A 15,510-nucleotide genomic window follows, 5' to 3' on the forward strand; every position below is an offset into this window, starting at 1 on the left:
ACTTGGCCACTCATACGTTGCCCGTGGTTCATGAACTAGGACATGACTACAGGAACCCACACCACGAAATAGAGAGAAGAAATTATACCCAATTTCTAAGAGTGTGCCAGTAATAGAAGCGAGCAGCAGGCTCTTTAAATAGCCAAAGTAATACTGCACAGTATGTTACGTGTCGTGTCACCTCAACTCATTAAGGGTAGAATTACAGCCACGTGTATGCTGCAACGGTGTGGATACGATAGTGAACAGTACCATAATTTTGTAAATGAGGTATGTATATCGTTATAGATGAAAAAAGAAAAGATTCAGGAGGAAGCGAGAAGGTGCAGTGTTTGGTGGAACGAGAGATGCTCGCATAAAACGCATTAAGTGACAATGGCATCTCGCAGGCAGTGGAGCGGGATACTATCAGATATTGCTGCGGCTGAATTTAGTAATCTGTACAGTGTTAAAAGTGGCCTCATGGTGATTCCAAAATGGTTTCGTACACTCAGGTAACAGAAGTCATGAGATAGCGATATGTAAATGTAAAGGTGCCGCTAGTGTCGCGTACTCGATGTATGAGAAGCCACTTCGTTGGCGAAGCTGTCATTTGTACTCAGCTGATTTCTGTGAAAAGGATTCCAACGTGATTGTGGCATCATGATGCAAATTAAGTAACTTTGAACCCGGAATGGTTCCTGGAGCTAGGCGCATGGAACATTTTGTTTCGGATATCGTTAAGGAATCCAGTATCCTGAATCCACAATGTTAATAGTGTACCGAGAATACCAAATTTCAGACCTTCACATAACATTGGAGAGCAGTGGCGTTCGTGTAGTCAGTACTAACAGACAAGCAACAATGCGTGAAATAACGGCTGAAATCAAAGTGGGACGTACGACGATCGCTTCAGTGAAGGGCGATGCAGTGAAATTTTGTGATAATGGGCTATGGCATCAGACGACTGATGCGAGAGTCTTTTGCTAACAGCACTAACACTCTTCAAGTATTGCTTCGAAGAAATATTAACGGAAAAGAGTTTCCGTGAGATCTGTGACCAAATTGCTTTCTTCAAATGTGCACACTGCGAAAACTGTCTATGCATGGACCAGGCTCTTTTTGCTGACTTGCAAACTTTTTGACTCCGATAGTGTAGTCAAGAAAATAAACTCTGGTATAGGAAGTTTCATGGCATGATATTGACTACTTGTCCCAAACAATCAATTTTTGTAATAAATAATTCTGACTTACAGCATCCTCATGTAACTTTTACGTCTGATATCTCCTGTTCTAATCGACAATAGCAGCTATAATTTTTTATGGTGTATCTATATTTTGTTGCTCTACTACCTGCGCTACTTATGAATCTAATTTGCGCTACAACATATCGTAACCTGGACATCTTTGGTCAGGTCTTTTTCATTTAGAGTCAAAGTGACGTTGGCAAATTAATACATTTTTATTTATTCTCTTGTGGATACGCCAGCTGAGTAATACGTTTCTGGGAACATGTGCTTATGTACGCAAGGACGCCTTGTCTGTATGTGGCTATTTTTTTTTAAAATAAACCACATTTGATGTGGACGCTTAAAAAGGATAAGTAGTTTCCTGACTTGTTACAATAATATCCGAAAATTAAGAGGTATTTCTGTAAACCCATACAAAACTGAAAGTAAAAAGAAAAATGAAATAAGGAGAAATAAGAAGAAAGAAAAGAAAGAAAATTTGAGGAATGCTTTAGTATTCACTAACTAGCTCCCTCCCACTTGGAGATGCTGCTTGAAATAAGTTAAAAGCAGCGCGGGATTAGCCGAGCGGTCTTGGGCAATGCAGTCATGGATGTGCGGCTGGTCCTGGCGGAGGTTCGAGTCCTCCCTCGAGCATGGGTGTGTGGTTTCGTCCTTAGTATAATTTAGGTTAAGTAGTGTGTAAGCTTAGGGACTGATGACCATAGCAGTTAATTCGCATAAGATTTCACACACATTTGAACATTTTTTTAATAAGTTAAAAACAATATCAAAGATAATAATAAACTGAATGAAATTAAAGCCAAATGATCTGCATATAGTAATCAGGTTAACGTAAATCATTGGTATAATTCTTACTAGTTTATTTCAAAGAATAAAAAGAGGCACGAAAGGTATGAATTAGAAACGAAAAACACGAAAACTTATTTAGTTGGCCTATGGGCAAAGAACTACGGAGAGGATTAATACTACATTGCAATACTATAGGTATACGTGTTTGCGAACATATCCATTTCAGGCAGATGTCTTAGTCGGACGAATATGTATATGATTTACTGAGGCGGCATGGAAACAGCCCTTGTACAGCTAATTAACAGAAGATAGTCTGTCGTTCTTAAAGGAGAGATGTTCCAACAAGTAAAAGTATCTTCCGGAGTGCAACAAAGAAATGTTATAGTACCTTTACTGTTCAAAATATACAGGGTATTTCGAAATTAGTATTACAGGCTTCTAGGAATTCTAAGAGGGATTTTGTAGCTTAGGTGAAGTTTTGGGAAGGAACCGATGTCTAGAAATGTACTGTTTCTATATAAAATAAGTTTGAAGATCGCATCACTTTTCATTCTCCCGCTTCACTGTTCGATATATAATGGTAGCATATGAAACGTACTCTTAGTGACTGTAGCTGCGTTTCGAAACGAAGTATCGAATGACATACGTGCTGTCACCTAAAGGCTGGCATCGCTCTCTACCATGAAGCCCAACAGTTGATTTACTTCAAGCGGACGCGGCCCTAGACGTTTTCGGGTGGCAGACGTGTCGTCCTGTGACAGAGTGGCCCTCAGGCGTCTGCCTCCCGGTGTCTTCACGGCACGCACAAGGCAGAGTCAACGACCTCCATTCGAGTGCTCTGCAGGACCTGCAACACTTGGCGGTCCAGCTGTCTCGGATGGCAGTGTATTACAGTGTACACCTCTGTAGATCTGTAATGTGTACTTAGTACCTAGCGAAACACCGATACTGCGTTTAGTATTGTGGAGTACTTTATCTGAAATTTTACAAAATAGTTTTATGACTCAAATGAAGAAATACTTGTGTGAAATTTAATGCACGTTTTGTTACTGTGCACCCACCTTGTTGATGCTCACCTACCTTGAAGATAACTTTCTTTTTAAAATATTTTCTACATTCAACATTCTACGAGCCCAGTAATTTCTTTGTTGACTGATATATGACATAAATATTTTAATCCTACAAAATATATGAATTTTACACACTTAAATTGTTGATAAAATTTCTGTACTTCTCTGATTTGGATTATATTTCAAAGCAATTAAAAATCTTCGCTACTAATAACTGTATCGAATTATATATCCATATTTTGTGCTATCTGCAAGATGATGAACGAGTCAACTGCCACAGTGCCATCTGGCGACCGTACGAGGTGGTCGTTGTGTTTACAGCTCTTCTTTGTCAGTCGCTATATAGCGCCGAACATGTATATTTGTAATCGGCGTAATACAGTTATGTTTCTGTTTGTAAATAGTAATTTTAATTTGACATGCCGATCTGCACTGGTCGTCATGTTACTGGAAAAGTTTACGTAACACTGAATGACTTCCTACACCAACGGACAATATATCTGTCGAAATCAGTCATTCAACAAAAAGTTTTTCTAGCGGTATTGGCTTGTGAAGTTTTCTTCAGTTACCATACACTGCAGATGGCCCCCACACTGAAACTGTCAGAAATATATAAATTAGTAATCAATTGTAGCTTGTTAAACGAGATTTTCTCCACCATACGAGAATGGTTGAACTGCTGTTAATGGTGATGGGTGTAAATTAGAACGTGAAGCACGGGAAGTTGCATATCTGCTATAATGAACTTTTTTTATTTCAATGAGAATATGCAGACGATGATTATAAATGTTAAACGTACAATATCACAGAACTTCACTGTATCAGCAGACATGTATGATAATACCGATATCGAAAACAGAATGACTATTTGAATAACTGCTGCTGCAAATGAAAAATGGAGTGTGGTAAAAAATTAAACTACTTCGGATAGTATTTATAAAGTTACACACAAATGACTCTTGTTAGTGAACAGGAGAGCTGACCATCACAGGTTGTGCTGTAACTGTAATTTCGATGCACCTGTGTGATGCTGTCACACGCTCGCATTCATCCCTCACATATTTCCCACCGAGTACTTCACTGTGTCATTGCGTTTGGTTGAGTGACACGAATAAACGTATTTAGGGTCCACCGGAGGCATTGTGCATCGTAAAATTCCCACCAGTATATTGAAGAGCCGTTGTACGAAGATTTAGTGCTTAACGTCTGCTGTTTTAAATCTCATCGTTACAAGAGGGAAACAACTTTTCGTTTCACTCAACGAAGAGAAGAGACTAAGGTACAATAATGCCGTTATTTCATCACTAACTGGTGAGTGTCAGTAGGCATATTAATGGCAGTAAGGCATTTCGACTTCGACAAGAACCACATCTCAGATTTCATTATAGGTCACCGTTTAAGCAATTGATTTGTGATTGAATCGTAGACTGCTAGAGGAGAACCTTCAAGAGTGTTGCACCACATGATTTGAACGGGTATTTAGTGAGGGATAGAAAATGATATTTTCTCCGCTTTCCCCGATAACCAGTTTGTGGTGTGTGTTATAGTTGTTTAACGTGTTTAACGTCTTTGTTCATGTATCTACTAGCCGAGATACTAGCATTCTGGAAGGCAAAGCTCCAATCATTTCCACTGCTCTTCTTTATACTCTCTCGATGAGCGTTTTTTTCCACAAAGTATCATTTTCATTGGCGTCATTAGGTTTTACGTGCTTCCACTTCATATCCTATACTGTTACCCAACAATTTATGTGCTATGATTCATTAATCTGTTAGTGAAACACACAATTATCACATTTCGTTATGTGTGCTCCATAAAAATTCTACATGGAGAGCTAGTCGAATAAGTTTCATCAAGTACGCTGGTAGTTTACCAAATTCTGCTTTAATTGACTGCTTCTTGGCAGTCTCGACAGCGTCGATAAATTTGAAGAACGACGCATTTCTATCAGATGGCCTGTAATTGTAAGTGAGTAGTTTATTAAGCATTGCTCATTGTTTTTGAGAATGTGCAAGTTGAATGTGGATACACCATCATCGTGATTTCTGTTTTATTTATTTTTACACGAATGAAACACCTGAGAATGACTACGTGCTTTAGGTAACTAGTGATATTCAACAAAGAAGTTACTTAAAATAACTGTCAGATGGGAACCACGTCGCTCCTCAAATTTTCACAACAATTCCATCAAACATTCTCAGATAACAGCGTTATCTCTGGAAAACCGACGACTACAAGTAATTCTGTCCACTAAGGTGTTGCTAAATAGGGTGAACCAGACGCCATTGTTCGATTCCTTTCGTACATTTGCTAATTTTACGCAGATACAGGGTAACCTGACAAAATTAAGATCTCTAGGTTTTAGTGGAGTCTTATTACGAGGCGTGTAAATCACTGATCGTAGCTGTTTGCCACTGATAGTTTAATTCCTTATCCGTGTGTTAACTAGCATGCTTATACACCGTTCATATTTTCTGCATTACAGCAAGTGGTGACCAAGGACTCCAGGATGTATTTAGGCAATCTAACCCGCAAGTAAACAGAATAGGAGAAAATCTGTAGTGGCAGTCTGATACCAACACCTAATAATTGTGCTTACCCTAGATTACCACCTTGTTGCTGATATAGTCATTATTAAATTAATTACAATTAGAGTAAGAAAATAGGTTAATATATACTTGTTTTGATGAAACTGAATATTAATTAATCACTGGCAGAAAGAGTCTACGATTGTTGATGGAGAATATATAGACCACATTAGTCTAAGTTATTTGCAAGTGTGTGGAGGTTGACAACAAGAAATTGCAGCGTCGACCATGAGGAGCAAAAATTTAAGCGAGACTTCGAGACGAAATACAGCCTGATAGTCTTCAATCTGTGCTATAGAGGAACTTGAAACTATACGGTCTATTAAACATCAGTATCAGGGTCTTACGAGTCTTACGAGGCGTGGATGCAGGTCCAGCCCCTATTTGAGTTGTTAGTCCAGATAGATTATTTGATTAAAGATTAAGATAAACCTGAAATGAGAACCTCCAACTGAATGGAAGGTAAAGCGAATGGAAATAAATCCAGTACCTTAGGAAGGCTGGATAAAGGGATGATGAGAACAATGGGTATATTAATAAAAATTATTCGAAGATGAGAAAAAGACGGGGATGGAATGATGACCAATATCATAGTCACAATGTTAATAATAATAATAATAATAATAATAATAATAATAATAATACTTTTAGCCCTAATAATTATCATAAAGCGAAACATACAGATGGGAATAACAGGACTAGGAAGAACAACGGTCACGACTTTGGTAGTCAGGAGGGTTCAAGTCCAATAACGGACACATTTGTATTATAGAGATCACATAGAATGCTCAAACCATGCCTATTCCAAGAGTGTCTCCAACATAATAACGATTTTAAAAACGCATTTCTTAAATACAACTTTGGCAGTCAATGCAGTTCAAAGTGTTTATGGGAAAAGAAGAACAGGAAAGAAGAATCTCAAAGGCAGTTGAATCAATTATTTATTTTCGACACGACTAATCAACGAAATAGAAGTAAGCGGATACTTCACCTTTCCCAGCGTGTAATGAGCCGGTCGTGAGTTTCATGGGAACCAAAAATAGATCCGTTGAAGAGGAGATTTGCTTTACTTTCACAAATGAATGTATCCCACTGATACATTTCACGTTAGTAGCAGCTGACATTAATTTTTGCATATACAAGGAAAGGATTGCTGGTGAAGTATGGAATTTTGCTAGACACACCCAATGACATGTTGCATATTGAAAAGGAACAAGTATGTGTTCACCGAAGTCCAAGTCATCCGCTGCCAAAGCGAGTAAATCATTGAGACCGTTAAATCTGGAAATCAAAAGAAATACAGACATAATACGGAGGGTGTGAAAGGGGTGGGGGCGGAAAAGAATTACTATTAATGCAAACATGTACTAAGTAAGCAGGTCAAACAAATAGGTAAGGATCATCTTGTATATGGAACGAAGGGAGTGATTTATTAGGCCGGTTTCCCGAGAAAAAAGGCAGCTACTTTAACTGGTAAACTGAAGTTGGTGCGCAATTCTTCGTTTTAGTGATAATCAGCAGAAGAGAAAAGTGACTGTGGCAATAATAATTACCTTAAAATGACGTGGAGGAGGCAAAGCAAGAACGAGAAGAAGTCAGTAATGCGAGTAACTCGTCATATGATGAAGGTAGCTATGCGTTAGAAGTCGTAGCAGTAGTAGTAGTAGAAGGAGATGAGACAAATAGTGTGTGTGGCCATTTAGATAAAACTGTTAGCTTGGAGATGGTAGTAGAGAAGAAGGAAATAAAGAAGTATATAATAAAAATATCCCAACGTTAATCATGAAGTAGTACTAGTCATGGAAGTTCGTAATTCATGACGTGGTGATGCTAGTTTTGAATTGCATGTCGCGGTGGAACGAAAGATAAACATTAAGTGTAATCTGGTGTGTGAAAATGTTTATAGATAAGAGGATAACCGAGAAAGCAGCAGAGGATATACAAGTATCTTATTCAAATGATTCAAGCAATATATTAAGAAAAGTATGTGAAGTATTGTAAAATATTATGTAGATCTCCCTAATACCACAGCGTGCTGTTTGTTCTGTTGCGTTAGGATGAAGAAGTTGCTGCACTTGTTTTCAGAGCAGAAATTCCTCCTACTTTAATTAACCATACTGTGGCCATTGCACTTATGGGGACGACACCAGCATCAATGTTTGTGATAAAAAGATAATAGGGATTAGTATTTCGACGTATTACCGTCCCATCTTTTGCTTATTTTCAAACAGAGACACGGATTAAGATCACTAGTTGATCATCAGGTATCTCCATGGCATCATTCGTAAAAAACGCAACCAGTACCTCATACACATTCAGAAAGAACAGCTAGTTGTTATATTTGGAATAGACTATCAGCGACAATAAGTCTCCCAGAAAACGTTCATAGTGTTGAGAGTAGATGGTCAAAGACACCTTCCTTTAACTGCAAACATTTTGCGACTCACCAAATGATGCTTGTCTGAGCTTCTCGCAGCATAGCTGTTACCGGAGTTAAGAGAGCCATATGGATGTACTTAGTTCTTCCGCGGTCATCAATAGAGTAGAATAAGCGTAACTGAGAGCGCTAATTACCTGTGAAGTGGATGGTTTCGAGGTGTCCTAAGGAAATGTAATGCACATGACAGGGATACCGGTATGTCTGATTTTTTGTAGCAATCATCAGAACCAATGGCAGAGGGATATAATGACAGTAGTGTTAGCCTCCAGCTGATGAAGTAGTTTCGACTGTATTCTTAGTCTATTTGACTATGTGATTTGCACTTTGGCGTGAGAACTACCTAGAATAAAAGAAAAATGGATAGAATAAGGAGACGAGCGTTTTTTCTTCCTTTGAGGGTAGGAGGTGGAGGGGAGACGGGTTGGGGGGAAGAAATTTACCTGAATAAATGCGAATCAGAACTGACAACGGACGATGGAATATGGTGAGGTGTAGTGCGTGGAAATATCAGAGCGAACTTTTAAAGGCAAAATACCTTTGTGAAAACGGAATAATGAAAAATACAGACCATTCGTTTCTGTGTTGGTGTCAAATAATTATACGTGTTTTTTTATAAGTCCTCTGGTTATTGATGTATAACGATTAAGGAGACAGATACTTCTGGTACTATGGTAATACTCGAATTCTTATTACTTGCAAGGGATTTTTGGAGATTTAGGTGAAACCACTGGAAACATAAATCGGCATTGCTGGAGGTAATTACAAAATACTCTATCAGTTTACGAGTGTTGTATGTTGCCACTCTGAACAGCGCTTTGTGTTGCGCTATGAGCAACGACAGTCATTTAAAAGAACATCCATGCCTTACTTTTATAGTGCTAGGTAATACTGGGGCTAGGACAGATTAAATATTTCCATACTTCAAACTGCATGTGCGGTACCAGATCACACTGAACTAAGAAATAATACCGGTGAAATGTATATGTTACATGGTGCGATAGTGATTTAGAAAGTCTGCAGTTTTGGTAATGATTTTCATGTAATCTGAGGCAGATTTGTAAACATCCAGTGTGAATAATATGGCTAAAGGAATATTCTGGCTTTTTGAATGATTATCATCCATTCGTCTAAAACTTGAGAAATGGCTTGAGTCAGCAATTCAGCCTCAGAGTTAATTTTATTGAAAGTGGTAGCTCAGATAGTCTTGTTGTAAAATTAGAGAACAGTGTGTATATTTTCCCTGAATCCCAGAAGGAGAAATTGTGAAATAAGAACACAGAATAAATTAGTTTTGTTTGGCTTTGTATTTCGTATTGTTTATGCATTTACAAATGGTTCTACGTCTGCAGTAATCCTCTCGTTCAGTGGATCTTGAGGATCGGTGCCGCAGCTGCGTAGGGCAGAGGAGCGGCGATGGCTGGGGCGGCGAGAGCCAGAGGGGCGGCGCGCAGAGCGGGGGCCACGGCCAAGGCGGGGGCGGCGGCGATGGCGGGGGCGGCGTAGGCCACGGGGGCGGCGATGGCGGGGGCGGCAACGGCCGCTGGCGCCACGGCCACGCCTCCCAGGTAGCCGGCCGACACGGCGGCGAACAGCAGGGGCAGGATCACCTGTAAGCACACAGCACGCGTCTCTCATCACTGTGTTCCAACATCGTTGTCAAGCATTCAGACACCTCTCTTATGTGCCAGATTTATCTTTTCCTCTGTTCCCTAAATAGAGTAAATCATAAGAGGGGGTCGTTCCCCTGATGTGGGCACTCCAGATTTCCTTTCCAATCCCTGTCCTATGTGGGCAAATGTTTTGTCTTGAGCGAATACGATCGACAGTGCAAGAATCATGCAGATAAGTTTAATCAGTTTACGTCGCATCTACAGAAGGGATGTTAATTCTGCAGTGGAGAGTTGGCTGATTTGTAACTTCCTGGCAGATGCATCTGTCCATGCGAAGATATGATGCCCGTGAAATAAATTTTGCACCTTCACATTTAACAATCTATTTGCGTCTCGCAGCACAGTACGCTGAAGTCAGGGACCAATGCTGGACAATGATGCCCTCTCGAAGCTTCCACCAGTTAATTTCATGCAGCTGTTATTTGGGTGAAATATTTATGAAGTTTTATCGACTGTATCTAACACAACTACCAAGAGTCTCATCTACTATGTAAGTAACGATTTTGCACTGCAGTATACAACTATCACATGACGACATCGCGTAAGCATACTACATCGAACCTCTGTTTCGAAAAATAACCAAAAAGCTTAATACTAGGCTCTGATTCAGAAATAACTATAACGACATTTGGATCCAACCTCATTCCAGTTTTGCAGCTGCCATTGTAAAAAGAACAAAACCAAAAACAAAATCCAATGGAAATCAATAAAATCGAGTGGTAGTGGGAAGTGTATTGTTATTACAAAAAAACCATACACTGCGTAGATTGTATTATTAGATTAACTGAGGAGTTCAGGAAAATTAGCTCCGAAAAATATTTTCACTTTAGATGTTCGTGATACACAACGGAGTAATTTTGCTACCTCTGGCGTTGAAGCAGTGCTACAGATAAGTGACATCCTAATAAACAAACACAAATGACACTGCTGCCTCAGCGATCCGAGACATTTGTATCAATGTGTTCACTTTTCACATTTAGTCAGAAACTTTTAAGCACTGAAACATAATAACAGACAAAAATATTAGATAAATGCTGGGAGATTAGTGAATTTTTTTTAAAAAAAAGAGGGGCAATATCGAGTTAACAGTGTTCTTTACCATTTAACTTTTCGTATCATTTCCGAAAATTATTGCAAAATGAGGAGTGAGACTAATGAGCGTTTCGCTCAAGTTTGTTGTTATGCAGTCTGGCAATCATTAAATGTAACGATTGTACGTTAGAATTTTTCTGGGTGAACAAGATGTGTTTTCTATCCATGTTTTGCCTGTATGTGACTACGTCGTTAGTCAACTGTTCCGCCTTTGTTGCAACAGTTGCGAGACCTTAAGTTATAAAACAGCATGGCTACTCAAACACATACTCGCAAAAGTTAGATTGTACACGAAACGGACGCTGAAAAGTGCGTTCGCTCAAAAAGTATTTTCCTGAAGAAGAGAAAGAGTGAAGCCCCGTTAAAAATGAAACTCTTCATTTTCATTTATATATTTGACACCTTTGCAAGGGCTGTTCCGACATAAATAAGAAGTTGATAGCGAACTTAAGGAACATATTTTACAATCGGTGACCAAAATAGGTAAAGAAGTTTTCACTACTTGGTAAGAAATTTTTGGGACGAGTGAAATGTACGCCTTCCAGTATCGCTAAGTGTAGCATGGAAGTGAAGTAAAGCGAGTGAAGCCAGCAGGAGACGAGGCTCGCCTGCGACTCACCAGCTTGTACATGTTGCGTGTGTTGTGTCGGCGGTGCAGACTGTGCTGACCAGAGGAGGGTCCGGGTTTATATACCTGCAGAGCCACGCCCGGCCACCGTCCGCCCGGCCTTGCTTCTTGCAGCGGACCCTGGACAGCCGAGTCCGGCGGTGCACCTACTGCCAGCACACTCCTCGTAGAGAACGTCACTCTCGTAATTCACATTATGAGGCAGAGGCCCTGAGAGATGTCACATACAGGGTGTAGCAGACCTTAAGCGTACATGGCGTCTGAACTTTAAAACCTACCAGTGGACATAAAGTTTCCACATACCTGATGAACGATGCCCACTTTGGGACATGAGTAGTGCCCTCAAAAAGTAATGTCATGACCTGATTCAACTGTCCCTTGAAAACAACTTTTTATTTACAATCATAGTACACGCAATGGACATATTTTCACATCTGAAATAATTCAGTAGTGTTTAGTGAGTGAACTTCTCACCACTAACTCTACTCCTTTTCCTATGAACAATTTCTAGATTACTGCTAATAAAAAAATGTGCTATGATTGGCCTCTCCACTATAAATCAGAATACTTTGCTGTAAAAACTCTTAATAAAGTATTGTAAGTTTGTAAAGGAAATGAGAAATGGCTCTCATCGAAGTAAGTATTACGGTGCAGGCACGATGTTTGATATGCAAGGCATCAGGCCAAGAACAATTTAATTTAATTTGATTATGTAATGTAATGTAAATAATGATTGATGATATCAAATTAATCTCATATTATTAAAGTGCAAAGGAAACGGATTCTTTACATTGCACATCAAAATCAGTGTTTCCAGAAAACATAGATCCTACGCCACTGTCAACCAGATCAATCGTTGCAGATTCTTCTTGCAAGCAAGACAATTCCGGATGGATGAGAATCTTTCAACTAATTTCGGTTACGAATCTTTATATCAAATAGAAAACACTAGTCTGTACCAAGTGAATCAAAACTGCGAGTTCCACAGCACAAAAGTCGTGGCTCGATTAAAATATGAAATATACATTTTAAATGTATTTCGCCAAGCCTGCAAGATACTGGAAGATTATCTGCTGTAAGGCACGAGTCTACAGAGAAAATGGATTTCGGAATTCTCTTATTGTCATCACTTTCACAGTCCCAGACTGCAGTTACACATCATTATTTCCTTCTCAGTATTTTCTTTCTTAACATACCACCGAACAGAACCATCATCAATGAACAAGGAAAGCATTGTGTGTTTCAAATTTGCAGGATATGCTGTTTCTACAGCCTTCTTGGAGTTACACTGTTTGAGCCCCGGTAGACTCAAAGACCTTAAGTAGTATAAACCAGTGTCGCAGAATACCTGGCAGAACAAGAGTGACTACACACATAATCGAATAGTGTGCACAAATATTGCAGCCGCTCGTAAGTAACATTTGCGTGAAACTTAAATAATGGAACGAACCTCCACCATAGTGAAACAATCGCAGGTCATCAACTCCTGCCAATAAGTACAACCAACACAGCTAATGTGGCAAATTTCACTATGGTTGTTTTTCGTTGTACCCATTAAATGATGGAAGTTGACCGTATAGTAGACAACTTTTAAGGATCGCAATTATACACATTTGAGAGGATGTTACAACAAGTTACATCTTACAGAAACAGCCTAAGCTCGTCGCAAATGTAGAAAGTGAGTACATCCCAATCTCAATGCCTTTATAACAATTGAGTATAGCGGTTTGTCACCCTCACTCTAATGTATCTGATACGACAAGTAGATTCTACGAATCAGTTTCTCGTCAGTTCATATTTGGCATTAATATACCAACGTCTTCAAGGATTCAAGGATACCCATGGCAAAATATTTGTATCGAACAAAGTTGGTGTACAGACGGTTGGAAAATGCAATCTCTAACGGGCAATAAGTCGTGAAGGTACCAATGATTGTAGCAGTGTTCTAACAGGATGGTAGATTATAGGGCTGTCTTCCATCTAACAAGTTAGTAGGGAATCGTGACTCGTGATGTGTGACAAGGTTGGCATATAGTTTTTCCTCACCTGAAACATGGGAATTGCAGTAGCTGCAAATACGACCGTAGTTAATGTTAGCGCAATCCGTCAGCAATACAGACTGTATAATTTACGTCATCGCATCACTTCGCTGAATTATTCGCTGGCCGAGATGAAATCTAGATTAAAAATTATTCGGCTCGATTTCCCGCGTGTTGCTGATGATATTTTCCTCTCTGTGTTCCACGAAGTACGCACAGGACTGAATTTTATTTAATTCAAATTCTGTTGTGTCAGGTAATAATAGTCGAGAACCCTAAGGCCAAGATTTTCTGTTTTAATGACCAGCTTTCTAGTAAGAACCTATCCAAAGCTACAAATGTGACTCATGTTGCGAAACCAGCCCACCATATGACTAAATACTATAATTGTACATCTAGCGAGATAGTATTAGCAACTTGTCGATATTCTACATCCTGTGGCTGTTTATAAGGATTATCACAGTTGACTTAACCACAGATTTAGTACTTGAGTACTGTCTGACTTCCCAGTCCCTGGCTATTACGTTCTTAACGTACCCCTACAGTTCTCTCTCTTTACTTACATTTGCAGTAGTAAGTTAAAAATTCCTGCATGTATTTGCGAACAGTCCAATAATTTCTCATTTCTAATCCTAAGTTTTCTAATCAGTTGTCTTCTCCTGAATTTCCTTCATACTAACTACTCATTCCATACATTATTTACCCACTTGATTAATTCCTGGCTCTCCGAGTTTTGCATCTGTACAACACTGTGCTCGTGACGTACTATCTGCTAAGGTTGCGTTTCTCATTGCTAAGGTGGTATTTTACACAAGCAGATCTTTGTAGAAGGAAGTTGGGTGGTTTCATGTTAACTGTTTACCTAGCGAGCACCTCCCATTTGCGTCTTCCACTTTTCTCTCACCAGTTTTACTACTCCGTAAGTTGATTAACCAGTGTTATACGCTGTGAATCTTCTGTATCTGAACTGGCAGGTTAACCGTAGAACATCCTGTTTTTTACCTAGCAGGGCTATCTCGTCTATGAGCCTTAAAGCGCGGCATCTATTCTCTTCACGCATTCGTTTTCTTCTTTAAATTTATTTCGCTTGTTGAATTCTCTATCAGGCACACGATTTATGCAACAGTCTCAATAAATAGCAACCATGAGTTATATGTTTTTCAGTATGTGGTTGTTCGAGCTTGTTTTTACCGACTGAAACAGGCTATCTATCGCTCGCGCGTCGTCCCGCGGTTACGCAGGGTCGGCCATGGTTAATCTGATTTGTCATGTTAAGTTTAAGGCGTGGCCGGATGTGAAACAGAGTGATTATCATTTCACAATGCAGCCCGTATTGTGTAGCTAATCGTCGTGAAATTACCTCTTTAGTTCAGACTATTTCTTTCACTCTGCAGCCGAGTATACGTTCTTCTTGATTTTCTGGAAGATTAAAAACTTCGTTTTTTCGGGCAGTGCTCTTATCCAATAAAGCACAGCTCACGAACTGCCATCACAGCTTCACAGTTTCGCCATCTTTCATTTTCACCTGTGTGTCCATTAGAGATTTTGAGCTATTGCAAAGTACTCCGACTGATAACTTTCTATATTCGTTTGCTCTGTCACATATATCAGTAGCCACTAAGCTCCAGCGTCTTCAGCATTTTCGTAAAAGGTGGAGCTTGAAGACGAATTTTCATTTTAATGTTTTGATGACATCAAGTAATACAGTAGGTGATTGCGTATCGATGAGGCAACGTGAGTTGTTTTAATACATGAGTCTCCAAGTATAATTGTTCTTCTTTTCTTTCGGTGTTCAACCCTGAGGTTGGTTTGCAGCAGAGCGCCATTCCTCTCTTCTGTCTGCCTCCCTCTTCATTTCAACGTATATGTTACATCCAACGTCATTCATGATGAGTTGCATGTATGACAAGGCTGGTCGTCCCCGCCGATTCATTCCCTCAACAGCTGCTTCTGCTATTGTTC

The 15,510-nt window shown here is 39.5% G+C and overlaps 1 protein-coding gene across 1 annotated transcript in view; it reads right to left on the bottom strand.

Moving 5' to 3' along the window:
• Positions 1–9,404: 9,404 nt before the first annotated feature.
• The window catches only part of LOC126356355 (cuticle protein 16.5-like), an 82,277-nt gene continuing 76,171 nt past the window's right edge, over positions 9,405–15,510 (bottom strand). Inside the window, exons 2-3 of the mRNA XM_050007340.1 lie at positions 11,501–11,575; positions 9,405–9,726 (exon numbers count right to left, since the gene is read on the bottom strand). Coding sequence (XP_049863297.1) covers positions 9,481–9,726; positions 11,501–11,512 — 258 coding nt within the window. The 5' untranslated portion in view covers positions 11,513–11,575 and the 3' untranslated portion in view covers positions 9,405–9,480. The remainder of the gene's footprint in view (positions 9,727–11,500; positions 11,576–15,510) is intronic.

This window comes from Schistocerca gregaria, chromosome 3 (assembly GCF_023897955.1).
Source record: "Schistocerca gregaria isolate iqSchGreg1 chromosome 3, iqSchGreg1.2, whole genome shotgun sequence".
Lineage (NCBI taxonomy): Eukaryota > Metazoa > Arthropoda > Insecta > Orthoptera > Acrididae > Schistocerca > Schistocerca gregaria.